Raw genomic sequence first — 25199 nt, 5'->3', positions numbered from 1 at the left:
ATGTAGAGCAAGCTGAGACACCAGAGATCTACTGGTAGAGACTGAATGTAGAGCAAGCTGGGACTTCAGTCATGAGACACCAGGATTGATGGCGATAAGCCTGCCACCGAATTTGGTTTCCCGGCTAGCGGCCCTAGTAACATGGAATAAACAATCTAGCCGTTCTCAATATTCAATCTAGCTATTCATTCTGAGAGTCCAATATAAGAGCTGTGTAATGCCCCATGACTTGTTCGGACACTTGGAGGCGTAATGTAAAGGGACCTATATAAATGTTATCACTAGGCTTCACATCTGCAAAGTCCGAAGAAACCAATATGAATACCTAATCCACAGTTGGTTTGCGATAAAGCGTAATTTAACCTACTTTAGTCCAAAAAAGTGGTTTTTGGATATTGCTGGTCTGTATGTGTGTCTGTGTACACGATATCTCATCTCCCAATTAACGGAATGACTAAAAATTTGGAACTTGAGGTCCTTACAATATAAGGATCCGACACGAACAATTTCGATCAAATGCAATTCAAGATGACGGCGAAAATGTTGTCAAAAACAGGGTTTTTCGTGATTTTCTCGAAAACAGCTCCAACGATTTTGATTAAATTCATACCTAAAATAGTCATTGATAATCTCTAAACAAAGTTTGATTTTACATTCCCAATTATCAGGCTTCAGATACAATTTAAACAAAAAATTTCAAGTGGAATAGATTGGGCATGAAAATCTCTACAAGTGATGTTTAGTAACATTTTCACCTAAATTTGAAAATAAGCTCGAAATTCGAGAAAATGTGATTATTCAATTGCAAATTAACTGTTGGCAACCGTTGATTCTATTAAATCATTCACTATGAAGAGATAGCAGACCTCGTGTCTCCAGCGTTATTGTCCTGTCACCAGCTGGCTCAGATCTTTGAATAAGAGACTTGAGATGCGCGTGAACACTAGCGTCAGGCGATCAATATTTCATAGCGGCAAGGAAAGTTGTGTGAGTACGCCACACCAGATTTTTTTCCTTTGAGAGTAAAAAATTAGTTTTATGTCCTAGCTCCTTTAAACTGTGAAAGTAAGAATGTGGTAAAGGCACAAACTCCCTCAAAATAATTTTCTCTTTTTCTTTCTCCTTACACAGCACTAGCCATGATAGATTATAATTAAATTCCTTAGGCCTACCCCATCACCAAAAATTCCAGTGCTCATACTCTCGAGGAAAGACTTTTTAAAGGTACCTTCTTCACAATATCTTCGGTTGCAAAAGGTCAGGGATCACAAATGTAGGAGTTTTATGTAATCTCGTGGTATCTACTATTATATAGAGTCACAATACAGGATATATGCTGGGATATTTTTTGCGGATGATGCCTAAATAAGCTTTTTGTATGCGCGTGGTATGATGAGGACATGAGGTGATCAATCGTCCATGCCCAACGGCGGGATACGAACCCATGACCAGGTAGCGCTAGCAGAGTGCAACGCGTTCATCTATAAGGTACGCGTTCATCTTAATAGGTAAAATTGTAAAAATTGATCTTACTAGAATTTCAATGAAGCTAACATTGAATATTATCAACTGAAATGAATTATTATTATGGGATCCTACTTTGAAGTTAAGGTTTTACTTAAAATACTAGAATTATAAATCAAGCTGAAGAAAGTAAAAATGTGTGTAGCTTACCTATCAAATTGATAATCTCGAAATATTCTCAAATCAATGTTTTTAATTAATTTGAAACATTAATTTGAAAACCTGAAGCTTGTCATTTCATTTATCTCTTATCTGCTATTACTTCTTAACCACTATCGACGAAGTTATGAATGTCAGTTTTTGATCAAGCAATTTCCTTTTCCAATAGTTGTGGTTCAGAACGGAAGAGGACATCTTGTAGCCTATTAAAATGTTTGGGTACCTACTCTAGACTTCTATTCTTCATAGCTCTTATGTAGGTGCAGCTCGAGCTCATGGGATTTCTATTTTCTTGTTCTTGGTTATTTTATTGTTCTCGCCTTTCTCAAGTTATTTAGAAGTGATTTTCCAACTATTTGAAAAGTTTATTCTGTTGAGAACCTGCTGTGAACCTGCAAAAAAATGGTAATTTAAATATGATTCAACCTAATCAATTAATACAATTATTTATTTGATTGAACAATTGCTATTTTTAGGGAATTTGTTAGCATGTGGTAGGCTATTCTAACCTCCTAAACCTATTCATGTTCGGCGTGAAGCTAAAACAAAAAAATGTATGGTATATCTACTATTAATTACTAGTACAGATGAAGATTAAAATGTAACTGTTGAATCAAAATTTAAGATTTGATCCTACATCTCCTTTTTAATTGTTTGTAGTTGTTTATTTTCTAAACTGTCGGCAAGCCATATTCTTTTTGTTTTTTACATTGAGCTAAATTTGAGGAAAAAAATGAAACGTACCTAATAGTTCTTAAGCTTTTGTAATATATTTAGTTTATATTATAAATCACACTCTGAGCAATAGATATTGCCTACAGCCTAATAACGGGAACACTAAGTAAATTGCTCTAATTTAGGATGAGTCATTAGGACCAGATTTTAATGCTGTAAGTTGATCAATCAATAAGTTACCTGAATGAATTTATGTTTAAATACCTTGTTATTTGCTGTTTTTAGTTTATACTTGTTAGTTTTCAAGAAATTTTAAAATCCCTTCACTTATATAGCCTAGGTAGGTAGGCTACTTAAGTTTTGGGGCTTCAGTACTGTATACCGGTAATATGTTTAATTATTTAAAAAAATAGTGTAAGTTAACCTTCTGGTAGTCGCGCTCTACTCAATCACACGACCAGTCGCGTGTTGTATTTTTTTAGAACATCCAATTTTCAAAGTGTTATGTAGGTACTCTGTTTACTGTCAAAACATATTAATTAATTATTGTATAGTTACTTTTTCCATATTCTTGGATTATTTTACGTCTATGAACATTTGGATGATTAGCATTTCATAGCCCAATAAGGCACATCAAGCAAAGCCATCAAGTCTGTGTTATTGGTTCGTTTACAGTCCGTTATACTGTCTTTCCCTATCTTATGCACAGTGCGACTTATGCACTGTCGCGAATAAATGGCACCTAAAGACTGAACCATTTCTCGGTTGATACTGCAACTCAGTGGAATGATGGGGGAAAGTTTTGGAATGCATAGGTGACTCATTCACTGACACCACACCATTGAATAGTTTTGTGCAGCAAAAAAACTGTCACTGTTGTACTTTTTACAACAGCGCTGTACTTTTCACAACTTTTTACAAGTACAATTGTGCAGCAAAAAAACTGGCACTGTTGTACTTTTTACAACAGCGCGACTGCCGGAAGGTTGAGACTGTAAGCCCCTATATCTGTCATATATTTTTGTATTGAATACTACGTAATATCTTGTTTAATAAGTAGATGAATAATAAATAAATTTATTTTCTTTAAAAAAATACAAACAAGCAATTAAAACATAAAAAGTACAAAATATCTAAAATACAATACAATAGGTCTATAAAAAATATGGAATTTAATTCTATTGGAAATTAACCTACTCAACTATGGAAACCCATGTACTAGAGAAGGTGTTAGTAGTAGTAAAATAGATTCTGGGTGGAGGTGCAAACTGCAAATACTTTGGGTAAGTGAGATCACATATTGTTTGAGATTATGTTTTCTATTTGATGTGTTCCAGTTGAAATAATCCAGTTCTTAGCGGCAGTTTTGAATCTTCTTGGGTTTTCTATTGACTTGATTTGTGCAGGAAGTAGATTGTGGAGTTTTGGAGCTGGGTGGTTGAAGTGTCGTTGATATATTGCCTTCCTAGCCACGTTCGTAATAAGAAGGTTTCTGTTTCTTGTGTTATGACTGTGCTTCCTATGTTGAAAGCTTTCCGGGTTTTTGCGTCTGCAAATTATTTCCAAGGAGTAGAGCTGTCTTATGTCCTTTACAACACCAAACTCATTGTAGAACTGGTCTGACGGATGATCAGACTGGTCTGACGGTGGCCTCTGCTTGATTATCTTCATTATTAGTATTTGCACTTTTAAGAGGGTGTCAAGGTGCACGTAGTTTGTCCCCCCCCCCATCCTACAATCCCATTGGTAAGCAGAGACTGAACTAAGGAATAGTAGACTATCCTCATGCACTTCTCATCAATCAATGTTCTCAGCATTTTAAACTTGTAAATGGTCTTTCTGAGCTTCTTGCAGAGGTTATCTATATGATGGTCCCACCGTAGAAAAGAATCCAGTATAATTCCAAGATATTTTATTGTCGGTTTTCTGTGGATAGTGAATGCAGTACTGTTGGAAAGGTTGACTGTTAAGAGATTTTCTTTGGGCTGTCCATGCTGTGTTGCTGAGAAATTTAGAAAGTTGGTTTTGCCATAGTTTTGGGTGAGCAGATTCTGATTGAGCCAATGTGAAATTTTCTCTAATCCCATTTCAGCCTTAATCCATGTTATTGTTCACGTTGGCCCCGAAACAAAAGAACTGTGTCATCGGCAAAGGTGGTGATATTTCCTCCAATCTCCATACTGCATAGAGGATTTATATAAATCAAGAAGAGTATAGGGCCAAGGACGGTTCCTTGGGGTATTCCATATTCGACTTCCAGGTTGCTGCTTGTCTGTCCATTCACTCTGACACTCTGGGTCTGGTTTGACAAGTAACTCTTGAATAGTTCCCATGCTACTCCTCTGATTCCATAGTTGTGGAGTCTCTCTAGCAGAATATCATGTGACACCGTATCAAATACTTTTTTCAAGTCCAGGAATATTGCCAAAGGTTTCTCCTCACAGTTAATTTCTCTGTTATTTGCAAACTGTTGTTAAATGCAAACTATGTTATGAAAATGATGAAAGTATAACAAAGTATTGTACTCCCATTCGAATGGTACACTGCTGATTATCTAAACCCATCCCTTTTCAATCTCTGTAATTTTAGTAACCAATAAATGTGACGCCGTGACTGGAGCTGCCAAGGAGGTATGTGGTGAGAGCAATGTTGGAAAGTTTAAAAAGAGGACAAGGTGGTGGTCAGAAGAAGTGAAGAGAAAGGTTAAAGAGAAGAAAAAACATATAGGAAATATATTATCTCTAAGAGGCAGGAAGATTTCAGAACGTATGTGCAGAAACGAAATTATGCTAAAAGAAATGTTAAATTGGCAAAGATACAGGCATGGGAAGAATTTGGTAGAGATCTATAGGACCAGCATGGACAGGATATTGGCCGAGCCTTCTGGAAAACATTAAAATACCTTAGAGGAAAGTTTGGAAAGAACGTAAGAACAATAGTGAATGAAGATGGAAGATTGGTGTGACAGATGGATGAAGCATTGGAGAGATGGAGAAGATTCTATGAAGTTAAATTCCGGGAAAATAATGAACATATGGATGAAGAAAATGATCAGAATAAAGATATGCCTATGCTAGCCGAAATTGAGGGGATTACATCAGATATTACCAGAGATGAGGTTGAAGAATCATTGAAGAAAATGAAGGTCGGTAAGGCAGCATGGGGCGATGGGATTGCTCCAGAATTGATGAAATGGGGAGGGGATATACTGACAAGGAAACTGCTGATTTTGTTGAATTTAATATGTCAGCAAGAAAGAGTTCCTTCACAATGGAAGGAAAATATTATCATTCACCTTCACAAAAAGGCTGCCCTTCAGACTGTGAAAACTATAGAGCTGTATGTTTGTCCCAGCTGGTTATGAAGCTTTACACAGTCATTCTGGAGAAAGGGTGGTGGAACAGGATATGGAAGAGGAACAAGCGGCGTTCAGACCAGTTAGGCAGACCCAGGAGCATATTTCCTCTCTCAGAAATATATGCTCGAAATTCATTGAGAGAGGGAAGAATGTTTACTTGGCTTTTCTGGAGGGCTGCATTCGACACAATTCCAAGGAAGTGGATATGGAAGGTGTTGAGTAATAGAAGAGTACCTTTCAAACTTGTGAGAGCCATCAGAAGTGTAAATGAAGGAATGTCAGCCAAAGTGCGAATTGGAGGAGATGTATCAAGAGCATTTCAAATGGAGAAGGGTGTGAAACAGGGAGACAGTCTCAGTCCTCTTTCTATTCATCTTAGCGATGGATGATATACATAAGATATGCAAGAGGAGGAACTACTACAGAACATGGTAGTAGGATATTGAAATATGAGGCCAATTGGAACAAGAGCCCTCCTTTATGCTGACGATATTGTCCTGATCTCTGAGTCTTCAGAAAAACTCCAGCAAGCTGTGACGGAATGGTTAGAAGAACTGAAAGAAAAAGGAATGGTTCTCAATGTAAGGAAGAGCAAAGTGATGGTGGTCTCAAAGGTAGGAGGAGAGAATGTGGAAATTAGGGTTGACGGAGAGGTGCTTGACCAGGTGTCGAAATATGAGTATTTGGGTGCGTAGTTCTCTGAGGATGGAAAAATAGATGTTGAGGTGCTGAACAGGGTAAGGAAAGGTTCACTAGCTTACTATTCCGTTAAAGACTGTATATTTGGTAAAAAAGAGATCAGTAAGAGGATAAAGAACCAGGTATACAGATCAATAATTGAACCTTGATGAAGTAAATATGAAATGTGAATTATATTTTCTATTTAAATAGTTAGGCCTATTTAATTGATTAGGCAAATTTATATGTGCTGTGGTGGATGGGTCTCGATAGACCTTTTGTCCAAAAAAGCATTACATTGCATATTCAAATAATGAACATATTTTTTATGATATTCAATCACTAACTTAGTAGCCTATAGCCTACCCTTTCATTTTCTTCGGACACTTGATAACTGAATTAATACAAAAGCCGGTCCTGCCTGCAAGCAAAATGAAATAAAACTGGTGATTCTATGGGCCTATTAAAAAACTATTCTAATCTATCCTACACAATGTAACTCTAAATATGAATAGGCTGTCGTAAAATATTAGTACCTACACTGTAGAAATTCTGTAATTCTAGAGAACTAAACATGTAATTTAATAAACGTTTCTCATTCAATTGATGTTTGTTTCAGCAACCGCAAATAATTCTTCTGAAAGAGGGCACTGAGAACTCGCAGGGCAAGCCGCAGCTGATCTCGAACATCAATGCGACGCAAGAGGTTGCTGAGGCGGTGCGCACGACGCTCGGCCCCCGAGGCATGGACAAGCTGATTGTGACGGGGGGCGGCAAGGCCACCATCTCCAACGACGGCGCCACCATCATGAAGCTGCTTGACATCATTCACCCCGCCGCCAAGACCCTCGTCGACATTGCCAAGTCGCAAGATGCCGAGGTATCAACTGATATTGATATAGAACGGAATTGATACTTTAAGAAATTAACTTGGAAACCTGTCACCCCTCTCACCATTTCGCCTACAATATTTAAATTATAATATTGTAAGTAATAACAGTATGAGAGGGGACATAAATTTAAGGGCATTAGACTATTGTATCAAGTGAGTTTATTGGTTCAATTCATGGTCGCCCGTACATTCCTTTAGAATATAATTTGTTGTAGATAATATCGGTTTATCACAGCATTTTAAATGTAATAAATCTATTTGTAATTTTTTCAGGTCCCCAACTAGTATTGCCTAACAACTTGTAATATGCAACTCTGGTTTGCGCACAGGAATTTTTTGCCCATGCAGACCATTTCTAAAGATTTATTTGGCTTACTTTATTCATGAAGTTGGTTTTGTTGGTTTATATTGAAAATGAGAACATTAAGATTTCTACTTCGTAAATTGCATTTTTTTTAAAATAAATATCTTCTGTCTGTTTGTCTGTCTCTCTCTTATTAACTGGTTAATGCAGTCGGCATTTTTTCGGTCTTGTAAATTCATCAAGATTTACTTTTTTTATTGTGTATTTCTATTTCTGTCAAACTAAAGGATCATTTGATTTGATTTCATGCTCACATTTTCTCATGTAGGCCAATGTTTTTTAAAAGGAAACATTTGTGTAGGCTACAGTAGTTTAATTTGATGATGAAAGTGTGATTATTTGTTTGTGTGTTTGTTCAGGTTGGTGACGGTACCACAAGTGTGGTTCTCCTGGCCGGAGAGTTTTTGAAACAAGTGAAGCCGTATGTTGAGGAGGGTGTTCATCCTCGCATTGTCATCAAAGCAGTCCGCAAAGCGCTACACATATGTCTCGAGAAAATTGAACAGATCGCTGTGAAGGTAACTCATTCATCATTCAATTCAATCTGTTCATCTTCATAAATATTAAGTTGCACCAATATGATATTTCTAGTTGATAAAAGAAAATAATAAAAATACTGTAAAACAAATCCTTCTAACCTTGAAAAAACATTATCGAACAACTATGTAATAAGTTAGTTGTATTCATTTATTAGGATATCACGGGAAATAATATTGAATTGTTCTATTATTATTATAGAAATAATTGCCAAATAAGTAAATGCCAAAATGGCATGAGTACTGAAACTAGTTGTAGTAAGTAATGGCAATAAGCATTAGTAAGATGAGCTGTTTTTGGAAAGTGTGCAAGGTGTGTGAATGTGAGAGTGAATGGTTGCTAGTCTTTTCTTTCTCTTTTCTTTTTCTTTCTCCTTTTATTCATGCATTTAAAATTAGTTGAAGTGATATTCATTCCTGCTTGCAAACGTGGAGTATTGTATACTTCCAGCAGGTAGTATTTTTTATTCCGATTCACAAATTTACCGTATATCTAATAAAACATACCAGTATTTATTTTATTAATCTTCCATTAATTATTTTTTATCTTACTGAGCTGAGTGTTTTGTTTTTCTTATTGATTCTGAATGTTGTGAATATTGTGAGTTTGAATAAATAAAATTTGAATTTGAAATTTGAAAAAGTATAGAACAGGTATAGACTCAATAAAAATATTTGGGAATTGTTCTAAACCACAAGCTGTATGGACAGACAGGTCATGTTCAATTCCTTAGACAAAAGCTTCGAAAACTAACATTTGCATTTGGGCAACTTGGACAGGTGCTAAGTCCCAGACATTGCCGGCCTATTTATTTTGCTTACGCCCAGTCATCGCTTGAATACGGCATTGTGGCCTGTTGCAGTCGCACAAGAGGGTGTTGATAGAGGCGTACTTCTGAAAAAATAAGAGATTCCCTCTAATTTACTTTTTGAAGAGTTCCCTGTATTAAATGTCAAGTAATTATTTATAAAATCTATTAGTCTTCATTAAAAAAATAGCATCAATTTCACAGAAATGCAGCATGATTACCTTACTAGGAATAGATTAAATATAAATATTAAATTTCCCCGGCTTGGTAATTCTATCCAACTTTCAAATTCTTTTCTCCTAGCTCACTGGCTTTACAGAAATGTTCCCCCAGAACTAACACCAAGTGAGCGTTGCACTCTCGCTGTTTATAGGCGGAGGGTTGGTGTGTGGCTCCTTAGCATCGGGACTGAAGCGGCGGATGCTCTACTTTTTTCGCCCTATATTTGAAAAGTTATATCTTCCATTTTTGGTTCTCTTTTTTCCAAATTTTTAGTTTTTTCTCGTTTGCCTTAAAGGTGAATAAACCCCTGATTGCTGTCGGATACAATTCTCAATGAAATTTTTTCATCAAAATCAACCCAAACTTTCACTTTAAGAATATATATTTCATTTGTTGAATTTTAATTTACCTATTATATTTATCAATTAGCCTACCTACCGTATATAATTTATTATTGATAGATGTGTACTTGATAAAAATGAATATTGTTTGCTTATGCGACTCCTCCCCGCACACGGACCTGTCATCCAAGCGGGGAGCCTATTCATATGTATTTATTTATTTTATGTAAATTTCATTGTATTTTAAATGAATAAATAAATTTGATGTGTGTTTATGTAAAAAGTATAAAAGGCACTAGTTATTTCTATAATAATCAAACAATTTAAATAGCCCAATTAGAATAATTTATTTAAAATTTTGGAACTACAAGCTGATACGAGTGATTACGAATGATACGAGTTATTTGTTGGTCAAATAGTCCACTTAGTTCAAATAATAGTTCATATTATTAGTTGTTATCTCCTTATTAAAAACTCTGTTTTCTTCTTATCTGTTAATAATCGCATGAATATTCAATACTTCTCGTTGCAGATTTTGAAAACTATCTTTCTTGTTGTTTCAGATTGAGAAGACGAACACAGCCGAGCATCGCTCGCTGCTGGAGAAGTGTGCAGCCACCGCACTCAGCTCCAAGCTCATTCACCAGCAAAAAGACTTCTTCTCGAAAATGGTGGTCGACGCCGTTCTGCAACTCGACGATCTTTTGCCATTGAACATGATTGGAATCAAGAAAGTGCAGGGTGGAGCTCTAGAGGTATGTCGCATAACTACTGTCATAGATAGTGCTTAGTTCTTGAAATGGTTGTTACCTGAATCATTATGAGACCTTAGAGTGTGTGAGTTATAGTTACAGTTCTTCTTTACAAGAAGAAGTCCGCGTTAGGTAATGAACAAAGACTTGAGTTATAATTAAATTATTGCATCTTATTCACTTGTGAGATACAAGACTTCAAAGAGATCTATTTTGGAAGAACAGTTATTCTCATCACTAAAAACCTTTTCATGATCTTTATTCAACTTTTTTAAATTTATTTGTCATAAATTACAAAAATCACTAAACTATACATTTATTATACTGAAATGATTGAATTAATGTACAAAATCAAATACTAGGAACTTCTTCCCCAAAAGAGCAACTTCGAGCTTGGAGAAGAAGTAACTTGAATCTATAATATTATGTTTTGTGGAAAGAAAATTCTCCTTATTGTTTCATGCATACATGCCCTTATAAACCTAGAGTAATCAGTTAGATTCATCGTTTTTAAATTCGATTCTATTTATGTCTTGATATAATAGAAATGATGCAGCTATATGTTGGAATTAATAGAATAGAATTCAAGCACTAAATTATTTTATCTGCTGTATAGTATTGATCTATACCAGAAAATAATATAATATTTTGATATTCTTTTTTGTACAAAACTTTCAAGTTATAATCATGTCTTCTGGATATTCGAAAATTATTTTCCAATAACCGATATTCTATTAAATCTTTTGTTTATTTTTGCGAAATTCCATACAATATTTATTTATTCATTTGATAAAAAAATACATTATAGAAATGAAAAAACTGACGCTAGCCCAAAACTTCTTCTGTTCCTAAATCTTGCCCAATAAAATGTTTAAAGTAGGGTTCAGTTCACATCATAACATTTTTCTCTTCAAAATAAATAACTGGTATTAATATATATAATCCTGATTTTGAATTTCGATAGTTTCATTACCGTATTGGTTATTGATTATAGTTTATAGTTAATCAATTACAACTAATTTAGTTAGTTGTGTAACTGTTATTTGTTTGAGATATATAATTATCGATTTTCATTCCAGTAAAATGTTTATTATGTTTATATTTTATTATAATCTTATAGTGAATATTTGGATTACAGGACTCACTGTTAGTAGGCGGAGTAGCTTTCAAAAAGACTTTCTCCTACGCTGGTTTTGAAATGCAGCCGAAAACTTACAAAAATCCCAAAATTGCACTACTCAACATTGAACTGGAGCTGAAAGCTGAACGTGATAACGCTGAAATTCGGGTAGAAAGTGTCAGTGTAAGTACTCCTGTCAAATGTATTTTTGGAAATTTATAGTACATAAAAGTGTTCAATGCTGAGAAAAATCTGAAGAATCTCATACTAATAATAATATCTCAGGCTGGCTCAGGTCTGGTGTCAGAGTTTTCAGGTCGCAACTGATCAATTCCAGGGCCCCTGACATGACCTAACGACTGCTTTCTAGGTAGCCGGGACCAACGGCTTGACGTGTCCATCCGAAACATGGGAGTGGCCCGAGAAAAATATCATCACACAGTTAGATGTATGATCATAATATAGAGTTGCAAAGATTTTTGTCCAACTTTCATCACATTCGCCTTTATTCAGTCACTTATTTTTATCTGGTTCGAATTGTAAATACCTTCTTTTGTACATTACTCATCATTGGCTTGTGATTTAAATCGGGTTGAACCTTGAATAAAATTTAAGTTGAATTGAAACTGTAAACTTGTGTTTTGCATGAATCCTTTTCTTGTTAATCAGAGATCTCATATATGACTGTAATAATAAATTGTAAAGAATATAAAATAACTGAAGTTTGTTTTGTTACAATTTTCAGGAATACCAGAAGGTGGTTGACGCGGAATGGCAGATTTTGTACGAGAAACTGGACAAGATAGTGGCCAGCGGTGTACAGGTTGTCCTCTCCAAGCTTCCCATTGGTGACGTTGCCACACAGTACTTTGCCGACAGGTCAGTTCATGTTTTCAATATATTTAAAAAAAACGTACAAGCATTCGGGCCACTTTAACAAACAGACTATTTTATTTGCAAATTCAATTGGACTTACATTAGTAGAATAGATCATGAACATCTTATTTTGGTTACATTCTTACAAATTTCTCAACTATTCTATTTTATCCTCTTGGCTTTCAACCTGTCAAGTTCCAAACAAATATTCAGGTATTAGGCTATTAATGCAACGAATGTGCGAATATTTTATTTTGAACTATTTTATTTATTCTTCTTGTCTGTCAACCTGTTACGTTTGTAATCTTTTCAACGAATGATTCAAGTATTAATGTAACGAGTGTGCTACTATTTCAGGTTCAACTATTTTATTTATTACTCTTGGCCGTCAACCTGTTGAGTTTATATTCTTTTAAACACATAATTCAAGACTTTACTATTAATGTAACAAATGAGCGAATTTTTAATGTTTAACTGTTCTATTTATTGTTTCAGGGACATGTTTTGTGCGGGCCGTGTTCCCGACGAAGACCTGAAGCGAACAATGAAGGCGTGCGGTGGATCGGTGATGTCGACGGCTCACGATCTGCGCGAAGAGGTACTGGGCCGCTGCGAGCTGTTCGAGGAACGACAAATTGGAGGAGATCGGTCAGTTTACAACTACATTCGAATACTGTATCTAGATTAAGTGTGTGATCACATTGGATGCATTATGTCCAAGTGCGCTTGGTTATATATATGACCGAGCGTGCGGATGAGAAACTAAATCTTTGAAGAGCAATAGGAATACTCACACTGAACGCTTGCACTTGCTGCTTGCGATCAGTGTGAGCAGCTACATGCAAGTCACAATGTGATTCAATTGCACTTTTCAAATGTTTTTCGGCATGACTCGATGTGCACTTGTACATAAACGCATTCAATGTGATCACACACTTAAACATCTCAAGTTGGTGTTCTTTTGCTATGTGCTTAGTGTGAGTAGTACTATAAAAGTATGGTTCTGTATTTAATACAGTGTATTACTATAGTGAGGTCCACGCTATAGTGGCAGTAGGATCTACATCAATCAGATATCTGAAGATTCAAAAATTCAATTTTGTTAATTTTTCAGATTCAACTTTTTCACTGGTTGCCCGAATGCTAAAACATGCACCCTGATATTGCGAGGTGGTGCGGAGCAGTTCCTTGAGGAAACTGAACGCTCGCTGCATGACGCCATTATGATTGTGCGCCGGACAATCAAGAACGATGCCGTTGTAGCTGGTACGTATGCTTGTTTTGGTGAATGTCTATTATTATTATTATTTTTGAAGGGACGGATTCAAGGATCCAAAGGTTTAAGAACCCCGCACGTCAACCGAAGCTTATTGTGTTTCCAAGTAGAATGTTAGTTAGGCAAACCAATACTCAATACCTGTGACCTTTACAAAAACCAGGAATTTTTCCCTATGCTAACATCCCATTCATCACCTGGTTGCTTGTCGCAATCCAGTGTGATATGCATGGCTGTCTCTTCAGACTGGTTGGTCCTCGTGACCCACGTGAGTTCCACTCCTGGCCTTCTTTGAAGGTCCTTCCGCTGAATAAGGGATCGCCAAGTTGCCTCTAGGGCGCCTGGCTCTTCGACTCAGCCTTCTGACCTACATGTGCCTGGAGTATCACCCATCTCTGGGCTCTTGGGTTTTTCTTTTTGCCCCTCCGAAACTGTTCAGGTCAAAAGCCTCACCTCTCCCAAGATGTTTTGCGTGAATGGCTGTCCTTGTTTGAGCAGTGGTCTGGTCTGAGAAGCTCATCCTTCCTCTCCAGTTGAGATGATGTGATTGAACATCATACATGTCGTGATCAGTAGAAGCCTTCTCAATATTGATAGCCTCTACATAAGAGTGCAACGGAATTTCCTGTGCTCCTGAAGCACCCATTTCAGATTAAGGAACCTGCCCTTATGGGGCAGATCCCGTGAGTTTGAAGAAGGCAAGGCAACTTCTGGAGTTGCTTTAGGGTTTGGTTTGTTCATGTGGTTCCCACGAACAGCTAGGGAAGTGGAGTCAACCCAGACAGAGCCCCGCATGTCCAGGCAAGGCTAAATACTACAGGAGGGCGCCTGGTATCCTGCAGGCACCGTTAGAGACACCATATAAAAGTACCATCCATCAGCACGGTCCACATAACACCTTGGGTTGGCCTAAGAAGAAGTAAGAATATGGCCAAGGAAGGTCAACAGATAGAAAAAGAAATAAAGAATGGCACAAGTCAATGGAAAAAGTGTCATTCTAGAAATAAAAAGTTCCAAAGCATATAAAGAAAGAGAAAACGGGCTTTGGAAAGGGGGTCCCTTTTAGTCGCCTCCTACGACAAGCAGGGATACTGTGGGTGTATTCTGGTTTTCAACAAATTCTTGAGTACGACTCAAAGCTCCCCCAACCCACAGGGGGCTGGTGAATGTCTAAAACATATTATTAATTATTACAATCAAGTTTATTCGGTTGATTAATATAGAAATAACTATATAGTATCCTTTTTTAAACTTTCTCATATAAACACTACTAGTTCCAGCTTTCAAGCCATTTTCAAGTTCTTTAGTTATTTCTACATTAATTAAACAATTCAAGTAGCCCTATTAGAATACTTTATTATACTTTTATCCGTATTTGTAGAAGCCGTTTGTAGCATTCTGATCTCACATAACAAATAAACGTAAAATTTATTTATTTATTTATTTACATAAATACATACATGGAGACAACAGGTTAAACCCTTATATGTCTCCTTGAAACATTACAACATTCTTCATTCAAAAATTAGATTTAAAATAAACATCAAGCTGAGAATAAAACAAGAGTAAAATAAAATAAGAACAAAATAAATTATATAACAAAAAAAAAAGCATCTTAACAAGAAATATGTGTTTTTTATTAAAAAAATCCTATCTTATAGCTAGGATTCCCATCTATCCTGAATCTATCTTATCCTATCTATTGCCGAAACTACTTTCCAAGATAAAATATGGGAGGTGGGAAAATATCCACTTAAAATGTCTTACATGGGTACAAACCATGCAATACAGAAATAACAAAGAATCATGTGGGCACTGAGAAGAAAAAAGCATTTTCCATACTACATTGATAGTTTATTAAGAGTGCGCGGTAGCAGGCGTGACCTTGAATTGTAATGCAGTCCTATTGAATTGATCTCTCATTAGACCAATGTAAAAACATTCAAATCATGCATTCCTTTTGCAACATATCACGTCTTCAGTTTACATTGATCTTTTGAAAAAATCGTATTAAATGAAATATTTAATTTAGCAAGGCATGAGCTTTTTCAAATTTCAATCATTTCTTTAAAAATCTCTGTAAAATATTTAAACTATGAAAATTTTATTTTCGCTTTAAACATGAAATTAGTTGTAAAATTAAAAATCTGGTGTGGTACACTCACAAACCTTGTTCATTGAACTGTAACATCAAACGAGAATAATTTAGGGGAATAACATTAGGGAATAACAATTGGCGGCTACATATGTATAAAATTACGATCACATTATTGTATATTATTGTTTTCAGAGTGCATTTTCCTTTGTGTAAATTGTGAAATTCTATGATTTTTCAAAAGTCGTCAAAACAGCTGCTCTACAGATGAAATATCTCGACTATAGTGGCCCATACACTGTTCGTGCATTGCACATCCTGCCATTTTTCGTATTGGCACGACTTGCTTGGCATGGCACGATGAGCGCCATACACGGCAAATTCAGTTCGCTCCGTGCCGTGCTAGAATTGGTTGTGAAAGTGATATTTTTTGGCCTGGCGCGACGAAAATCAAACCTTTACGGATTGCCATCCTGCCGTGCAATGCAGGACCTGCTTAGCACGACATTCCTCACACACTGGCACGATCCTTCCTTTTTTGGCCCGACATGAAATGCTGGACCAGTGTATGAGCCGCTTATGATGATGTGTTCTTTTAAATAAATTGCTCTACCTACCTACCTCATGCATGAGAAGGAGGTTACAAAGTTCATTTCTCAAGGATGGGGTGGGCCCCCTGTTAGTTTTCCAGGGAGGAGAAAGTCATTTTTGAGAAAATCGTGATAAATATTTAACAAAATCCATTTTTCTCAAGAATATTACGGAGCTCCTGCAATTTTCCCAGAAATGAGACTCATGTCAGTTGATAGGGCTTATAAATAGCAATCCAGGGTATAAATTTGAAGAAAATTGTTTGAGCCGTTCTCGAGAAAACCGTGAAAAACCTGGTTTTTAGTCATCATACGCCATTTTTTCCGCCATCTTTAATTGAATTTTATTGAATTTCTTATTGTCGGATCCTCATGGTATAAGGACCTTAAGTTTAAAATTTCAAGTCAATCGGTTAATTGGGAATTGAGTTATCGTGTTCACAGACATACACACACAGAGACCAACATACATGTCATGTTTTTGGTCTCAGGGGACCTTGAAACGTATAGAAAACTTGAAATTAGGGTCCCTTAATTTTTTTTGGAAAGCAATAGTTTCCTTACCTATTGTAATATGGCAAGGAAAGTAAAAATGTACCTAACAAGTACATGTTTTGAAGAAATTGATTCTCTTTCCAATAATGTATAGTACGTGAATTTTCGTTCATAAAGGGTATACGTTCTAAAATATTACATTGATCTTATGGGACATCAATTCAATATGGTATGCTACCACGCACTCTTACGGCTGGTTCTAAAGGTCTAGACTTTGAACAGCTGGAATCAGAAAATTTGCTTTCCAAAACGGGGCATAGTCGTAGTCATTGTCATAGTCACATTTGAATTAAATTCTGAAAAACTAGAAAATTGATCACAAAATAAAACAGTGGCTAAGATAAAATAGTGATATGAAAGAGTAAGATAAAATAGTACTAGTAAATAGTAAAATACTAAGATAAAATAGTGTTAAGTTTCAGCTATTTTGAATTATTTAGGAATATTTAATTTTGTCAAGGAAAATTTATTATAGAAATGAGAAGATAAAAACTGCGACTTTTGGAAAGCCAATTTTCTGGCTCCAGCTGTTTAAAGTCTAGAACTTAAAATCCCGAACTCGGAAACCGGCCCTAAATATAATAATAACAATTCAATTTTCAATGTCACCCCAAGTGAGAATTCTTCAAATGAATTGAAGAGATAATTGAATTTCTTGGTGAAGTAAACTTGACCGTTTAAAACGTGCTGCTATGTGTTTAATAGACTTGAGTTGATTGTCCACTACAGTTTCTCTTCTATTGAACGACCATTAATCTCAGATAATTTTCTACAAGTTATTTGTAACTCGACTAACAAATATTGACGATGATTTTGATGTTGTCAGGTGGTGGTGCGATTGAGATGGTTCTGAGCAAGACGCTGAGAGACTACTCGAGGACGATCGCAGGCAGAGAGCAGCTGCTGATTGGAGCCATTGCCAAGGCACTGGAGGTCATTCCGCGCCAGCTCTGCGACAACGCTGGCTTCGACGCCACCAACATTCTCAACAAACTCAGGCAGAAACATGCGCAAGGTAAGCCTAGACTCTTCAATATTAACTCAATTATAAATCTATCAATTCATTAAATATTAACAAAATTATTACTGCTACTAACACCTGCTCTATAGTGAGGTCCACGTTATAATGACAGTATTTGATCAACTTTGGTTTTGCTATCCTTGTCAATCATTCGACAAAGCCGGTGGTACTATCCTTTTCTAGGTCCACAATGATGCCAATTATGTTTTTGACAGTGTAGAAATATAATTAATTAATGCAGAGAATCGGCATCGATATTCTTCTATCTTTATCCACTGCCATTATAACGTGGACCTCACTATAGTATATAGGTTTCCCATAGTTAAGTAGGTTGATTAAATTTTAAGATGGAAATAAATTGGAAGTAGGTGGTGAAATAAAAATGAAATGCTAATTAATGAATAATTATTATTAAACGAAAATCCAAATTAAATGCTGTAAATCACCCTGAAGACTTCAGCTACTGGAAATATTGACAACAGGGTAAACAGCTAGATGGAAATTCGATGAGCGTTACAATACAAAAATTGTTTGTCAGCCCGGGAATCGAACCCAGTACCTCCTAATTGCCGGTCAAGAATGCTTACCCTTACACCAAACTGACAATCTTTGGATAGCAGCGCTCATTTCATACAAAGTATCACTTTCCTGTGCATTCCTGACCGGCAATTAGGAAGTACTGGGTTCAATTCCCGGGCTGACAAATAATTTTTGTATAGTAACGCTTATCGAATTTCCATCTAGCTGTTTACCCTGTTGTCAATATTTCCAGTAGCAGAAGTCTTCAGGGTAATTTACAGCAATTAATTTGGATTTTCGTTTAATAATAATAATTGATTAAATTTTATTTTCTTTATTAACAAAGAATACACCGTGAATATGCATTGGGTTCGTTCTGGGAACACGAAAAGCGGTCAATTCAAGATTCAAGATTCTTTATTGCCAGAACAACTTTACATTGTATGAGCACGTCTCAAAAAATAATAACAATAATATAACACTTGTGAAATAAAAGATAAATTATGATATAAAATTAAGCATATGATGAAAGAAATCGTATAATATATGAAGATATTACAATAACAATTTGTCTTAACATTTTGTCTTAGTCTTAGGAACAAACTACAATTCATATTAATAAGTTATTCAGTTTTACCAAAAATTAAAAGGTAAATGTTGCATCATAAGCATTCATTATATTGTAGACTGAAAATACTCATCTACCGAATAGTACGCACTCTCTATAAATTTATTTTTTAAAATTTGTTTGAATTCATAGATTGGCAGCACTCTAATTTCTAAAGAAAGATTGTTATAAATTTTGGCTTGTTGAAAAATATGGCTATCTCTTGCTTTGGAGAGTCTTATTTGAGGCAGTGATAGATCATTGCCACGTCGGGTGGAGTAAGAATGATTGGCTCCCAGACGCGGAAAAGATTCTATATTCATTTTAACATATAGCAAGGTATGAAGAATAAAGAGAGAAGGGAACGTTAGAATTTTCAGACTTCGGAAACTTTCTTTACAAGACTCTCTGTTCTTCAAGTTATTCAATACTCTCACTGTCATTTTTTGCCAAATAAAAACCTTTGTTGCATGACAAGAGTTGCCCCAGAGACGAATTCCATAGGAGATGAGGGATTGGAAAAGTCCATAATACACAAGTAACAAAGATTCAGCATTCAAAGATAACTTGAGTCTCCTTAAAAGAAAAACAACTCTGGAAAGTCTCCTGCACAAACTCAAGATATGAGGCTCCCAACCCAATCTTCTCTCCAATGTTTCAGTTCTTGGAATTGTTTCAGTTCCAGTGGTAAATGTTCAATTTCACGTGACTGGTGTAAAACTACTTGTTCTCATGGAATGCCAGTTCAAAATCTTTGGTTCAAGCTTTCGCACGCATTTATGAAGTTGATTGCCACCAAAGTGTGTCGTTTACTAGCTGCGTAAATATACAAAGGCTGCTTTACAAACTAACCGTCTAGAGAAGTGTGCACTTCTTCCACTTCATTACTCCCAAATATTCTGTAGAGAAGAAACATTAACGAGTGGTTATCAAACATCTTTTTTTTTGTTATCTATTCTGTGGCTTTGCTATAGTAGACCAACAAGCTATCAGTGCTTGCGCAGACGGACAGCTCTTCGATTGCGGTGCAATCTCTGGCACTGCGGTCAGAGTGCGAGGAAGGAATACTGGTAACTGGATTTTGGAAAATTTACTGTTGAAATGGTTCCCATGGGACCCAGAACTTTTTACCGCTTGGAACAACCAACCGTGTTTCCAGGACATCCACTTTGTCACATTTCGAACAATTGCAATCCGCAAAGAACAATCTGTGTGCGGAATGCGAGTTTTTCTGTAATAATACCTATATTATATAGCCTAAATCAATAAGTCTAAAAACTTAGTTGAATCAACTATAGTGATTGTAATAAATGAAAAAATCAACCTTGCACCTGAAAGAATATTATGTTACACTATATCTAGAGTGAGAAATAGGCATAATCTAACTCAACGTCCTGTTCTACCAAAACATTACATTAGCATAATTATATTGAATAATAGTAATGGAGCTACTTACAAATAAGCATTACTGAAATTAAAAAAAAAACTATTCTTATACATTTAAGATGTCTTTGAAATGTTATTGCTATGTGAAAACACAGAGGAAAATCCAAAAATGTTTATCCAGTTGAAGCCTGTTAATTGAAATACAGTTTACGACGTCAAAATATTTGAAAAATGTAAAGAATTAAATGAAAGAAGAGAAAATTTTGTTTAAATAGCCTTGATAATTTGGTTCCTAATCATCAATAATAATCTATACAAATGGTGTGCTTCGAACTAATCATTATCAAGGCCAAGTCCAAGAAATGAGCTTTTAATATAATTTATTACCTTGAGCCTTGAGGAGCTGTGCTACAGAAGTTTTATTTGGACTCTAGATTCTACAAATTAACAAAATAATCATTTTATATACAATATTACTTGATACACAATTATTTATGATAGGATTTGAATATTATACAATTTTAAATGAATTAAAATTGATAATATTCCACATTATCTAGCCTATGATGTATGCTGAAAATAATTATAATTTACTATTACCGTCATGCTAATTTAGAAAGGTCATAAACTATGCTGGTTCAGTAAGTATCCTCTTTAGTTCCCTTAAACGTTTTATACTTTGATATCGATTGAAAACATGTCACATGAATTTGATTATCTCACAAGTGCGTCAAGCTTAGGAAATTCCCAGGCTCTGACGTATGTCCTTTATTTATTCTATACAGCTTATAAAGGAAGCCGTGAAATCGAAAGGATTTACTAAAAATACACTGGATTTCAAGGTAATTCGATTTGATATGTCAAGCTGTTAACTTGAATGGCTTTGCCAAAAATACTCTAAATTTCAATGTAATTCAATTGATATGACGTTTTTCAATTATTCATTTTTCCAGTTACTCATTTCTCATGTAGTCAGGACTCCATTTGCTTACATAACGAAGTAGGATTCACATTGTCGATTACTAAGCCCGGTTTCTAGGATAGGCCTACTGATCAAATCGAATGGACCATTAAACCTTTTACTAGTTCATTCGATTTAATAAGTGCCCTAGAAACGGTCCCAAGTCTAATCAGTACCTTATGTACTTACCTGTAGGCCTATCTCATTACTTCATGTAAACGTACTTTATATAAACTACTATTATGTACTTTACGTACTCAGTACTTTATGTAGACTTGAGTAACGTAGTACAGGGTGTTCAATTTAAAACAGAACACGTTGCTCATTAGCTTGTACTAATTTTGGTTGTGCGTATATTTGTGTGAAACGGGTAAAATACTGTTTCTAATGTTGGTATAAATGGAGCTGGAGCAGGGTTGACCTTTTCCTTGTGCATAGCAGTCGATCCAGTGAAGGCCAAGCATTTACGTTTGAACGTTGTCACAAGAATATGCTACAGGAATTTGTTGTTGTAAGTATAATTTCAACAGGATTGTGGCCACCACGATCACCTAATCTGTCTAGCCTTGACCTTGACCTTGACTTCTTTCTGTGAGGCTACTGGAAATAATTTTTTACTAGAGCAATCCTACACTATAAACCCTACAGGAATTGAAGACAAACATTACTAATGCTATTCATGAAATAGGCAGAGAAGTGCTGATAAGAGTGGTCACGAACAAAATTTAACGTGTTGATATGTGCATTGAAATTGATGGGCAACATTTTTGACATCTGATGTAATTTCGTAATTCAAGTGTATGTCAATAAATTGTTATTTACACAGAGCTAAGAGTTGGGTTCTGTTTTAAATTGAACACCCTGTACTTTGCTCATTGCTCATTAATAATATGAGCACCGTTTGAGCTGTGCTCATCATATGCGATTTTAAGGTTCGAACCCACTAGAACGTACCAGACACGGACCGTGTCAGACCATGCCAGGCACGTAAAATAACAACTATGCCCACTACAACGGATCAACAGCGGTCTATGCCAGTACATTACGCGTATGGTACGCGTATGATACGCGTATGATGCCCGGTCAGAAGTTGTTGGGAACGCGTCAGTTAGCAAGAGAATGTAGCGGTGAACCGGTTACCAACGCGGTGCATGCGCGGTTACAACGGGGTTTGCAGGCGTCACGTGCCATGCAAGGAGCGTTCCGTCACAGACAAAATATACTGGCCGACAAATGTTGACCTGGACGTGCATGGCACGCTCCGTGCTTGGCCGGTGACGGAACGGTCTAATGGGTGTATTACATATCAAATGATGCAAAGAATATTTTTTTGCATGTGTCGGTACGGGCACGGTCATGGTATGATACGTTCTAGTGGGTTCGAACCTTTATACGATGAAATAACAAAAATAATAATAATATCGTGTGACCTGGCTGGCTCAGGTCTAGTGTCAGAGTTTTCAGGTCGCAACTGATCAATTTCAGGGCCTCTAACATGACCTAACGACTGCTTTTTAGGCAACCGGGATCGGCGTAATAACGTGTCCATCAAAATGTAACAATTATGGAACACATTGGAATAAGGTTTTTTGTTTGATTTGTGCAGGTGAGCACTGGTTCGGCGTAGACATCACGAAGGAGGACATCAGCGACAACTTTGTGAACTGCGTGTGGGAGCCAGCGATCGTGAAGCGGAACGCGCTGACTGCAGCCTGCGAGGCGACCACCATCATCCTATCGGTCGACGAGACCATCAAGAACCCCAAGTCGGGGGGTGACGCTCCCGCCGGGCCCCCTCGCGGCATGATGGGTCGTGGCATGGGCCGACCCCCCATGATGTAGACAGTTCCATAGTTGATAACTCAACTCAGCCACAGAGACTGTGTAAACACCATTCTTCAGTTTCATAGTTAACAACTCAACTCAGGCAGAGATGTACTCACAAACGCACTCGTTCTTCGTTCTTCAGTTCCATTAACATCAACTTAACACCGGTCACGACCAGTATTTCATGCTAACTCGCGCCAGCTTTAAAGCTACTATTGTTTTCAATGTTGAAAAATTCTATTTGCAGTAGAACTACTGTTGTTTTCAATATTGAAAGATGATATTATTAACAGAACTGCTATTATTTTTAATGTTGGAGATTTGCACTGTTCTATTCTTTATTCTACAAAATAAACATTTGTAACAATCTAATTAGTCGAATTTTCATTGATCCGAAAATGTTTTCTGTTCCAATTATGTTTGAACAATATATTAACTAGGAAAATAGTTTTGGAGAAGAAGAGGGACAGAATTTCTACTATCGCTCAGAATTTCTACTATTCTTATTAATATTATAATCTTATAGTAGTAAAACTTTTATTCTACCTTCATTAATATTCCACAAAATGAAACAAAAGGCTGGGACTCTGCAGATTGTAGATCCGATGTCAAAGAGCTTTTAGCTTCAACTATGTTACTTACTATAAATACTCCAGCCATAGAAGTCCAAATATTTAGGTTGTATCCAAATTATTATTTTTACTTTCCTTGCCCTATTACCATAGGTAAGGAAAGTATTGCTCTCCAAAAAAAATCAAGGTACCCTAATTTCATGTTTTCTATACGTTTCAAGGTCCCCTGAGTCCAAAAACATGATTTTTGGGTGTTGGTCTGTGTGTGTGGGTGTGTGTGTATGTCTGTGAACACGATAACTCCATTCCTAATCAACCGATTGACTTGAAATTTCAAACTTAAGGTCCTTATACCATGAGGATCTGACTATAAGAAATTCAATAAAGTTCAATTCAAAATGTTGGATAATGACTAAAAAACCATCTTTTTCTCGAAAACGGCTCTAACGATTTTCTTCAAATTTATACCCTAGATAGCTATTTATAAGCCCTATTTACTGACATGAGTCTCATTTCTGGGAAAATTGCAGGAGCTCCGTAATATTCTTGAGAAAAATGGCGAATAATCACTGAAAAACCATGTTTTTCACGGTTTTCTCGAAAACGGCTCTAACGATTTTCTTCAAATTTATACCCTAGATAGCTATTTATAAGCCCTATCAACTGACATGAGTCTCATTTCTGGGAAAATTGCAGGAGCTCCGTAATATTCTTGAGAAAAATGGCGGATAATCACTAAAAAACCATGTTTTTCACGATTTTCTCAAAAATGACGAACGATTTTTTTCAAATTCATACCCTGTATAGTTATATATCAGCTCTATTAACTAGCATGACTCTCCTCCCTGAGAAACTAACAGGGGGTCCACCCCATCCTTGAGAAATTTACTATAAATAATTTGGGTAGAGCAGTTTATTCAAAAGAACACACGTCGATATTTTATTTGTAGAACAGCTGTTTTGACAACTTTTGAAAAATCCTCAAATTTTATAATTCAATCAAATGAAAATGTACTCTGAAAACAGTAGTATAATCGTAGTTTTAATAAAATCATTTAGCCGACAATCGGCATAATGTTATTCCCCTAGATTATCCTCGTATAAAAATGAGGCTTATAGATCAATATGCGCAAGGAAACTTGTGTGAGTGTACCACACCAGATTTTTCTGTTATGTGAATGAGGACCGATGTTATCTTGATAAGTAAAGGCATGCACTTCTCGACATTAGGACTGTTGAAACATAATTGGCGAGCTCTATACATTTCTTTTCGTCAATAATTTTGAGTTTTATGAATTTATAAGGCTAGTGGAAATAGGATTATTCTAAAATTTCCCGTTTCCCTCCGCTTTTTTGTATATAGGGATTTGCATTATAGTCTCCAATCTTTAAAATTGGATGAAAGAAGCTGTATTCAAGATATTTAAATCTATGAAGGTCTATCAATATCACTATGGATGGAATATGATATCTTTGAAATAAAT

The 25199-nt window shown here is 36.0% G+C and overlaps 1 protein-coding gene across 1 annotated transcript; it reads left to right on the top strand.

Moving 5' to 3' along the window:
- The first annotated feature begins 1854 nt into the window (after nucleotides 1-1854).
- LOC111047870 (T-complex protein 1 subunit eta) lies at nucleotides 1855-23515 on the top strand. The gene is made up of 10 exons (XM_039426858.1): nucleotides 1855-2088; nucleotides 7014-7274; nucleotides 8010-8168; nucleotides 10122-10313; nucleotides 11449-11613; nucleotides 12176-12309; nucleotides 12802-12954; nucleotides 13421-13572; nucleotides 17649-17837; nucleotides 22923-23515. Exons 1-10 carry the CDS (start codon nucleotides 2086-2088, stop codon nucleotides 23156-23158), a joined length of 1644 nt encoding a protein of 547 aa, XP_039282792.1. The 5' UTR covers nucleotides 1855-2085; the 3' UTR covers nucleotides 23159-23515.
- Nucleotides 23516-25199: the final 1684 nt, after the last annotated feature.

The sequence above is a fragment of the Nilaparvata lugens genome, chromosome 4 (genome assembly GCF_014356525.2).
Source record: "Nilaparvata lugens isolate BPH chromosome 4, ASM1435652v1, whole genome shotgun sequence".
NCBI classification, from domain to species: domain Eukaryota; kingdom Metazoa; phylum Arthropoda; class Insecta; order Hemiptera; family Delphacidae; genus Nilaparvata; species Nilaparvata lugens.
The sequence above is the reverse complement of the archived record's forward strand: the minus strand, read 5'-3'. Positions and strand labels throughout refer to the sequence as shown.

What these genes read in the sequence shown, in the direction of transcription:
- LOC111047870 (XM_039426858.1), top strand. An exon ending in TGCAGGGTGGAGCTCTAGAG is followed by an intron (nt 10,314 to 11,448) that starts GTATGTCGCATA and finishes TTTGGATTACAG; the next exon opens with GACTCACTGTTAGTAGGCGG. An exon ending in CAGGCAGAAACATGCGCAAG is followed by an intron (nt 17,838 to 22,922) that starts GTAAGCCTAGAC and finishes TGATTTGTGCAG; the next exon opens with GTGAGCACTGGTTCGGCGTA.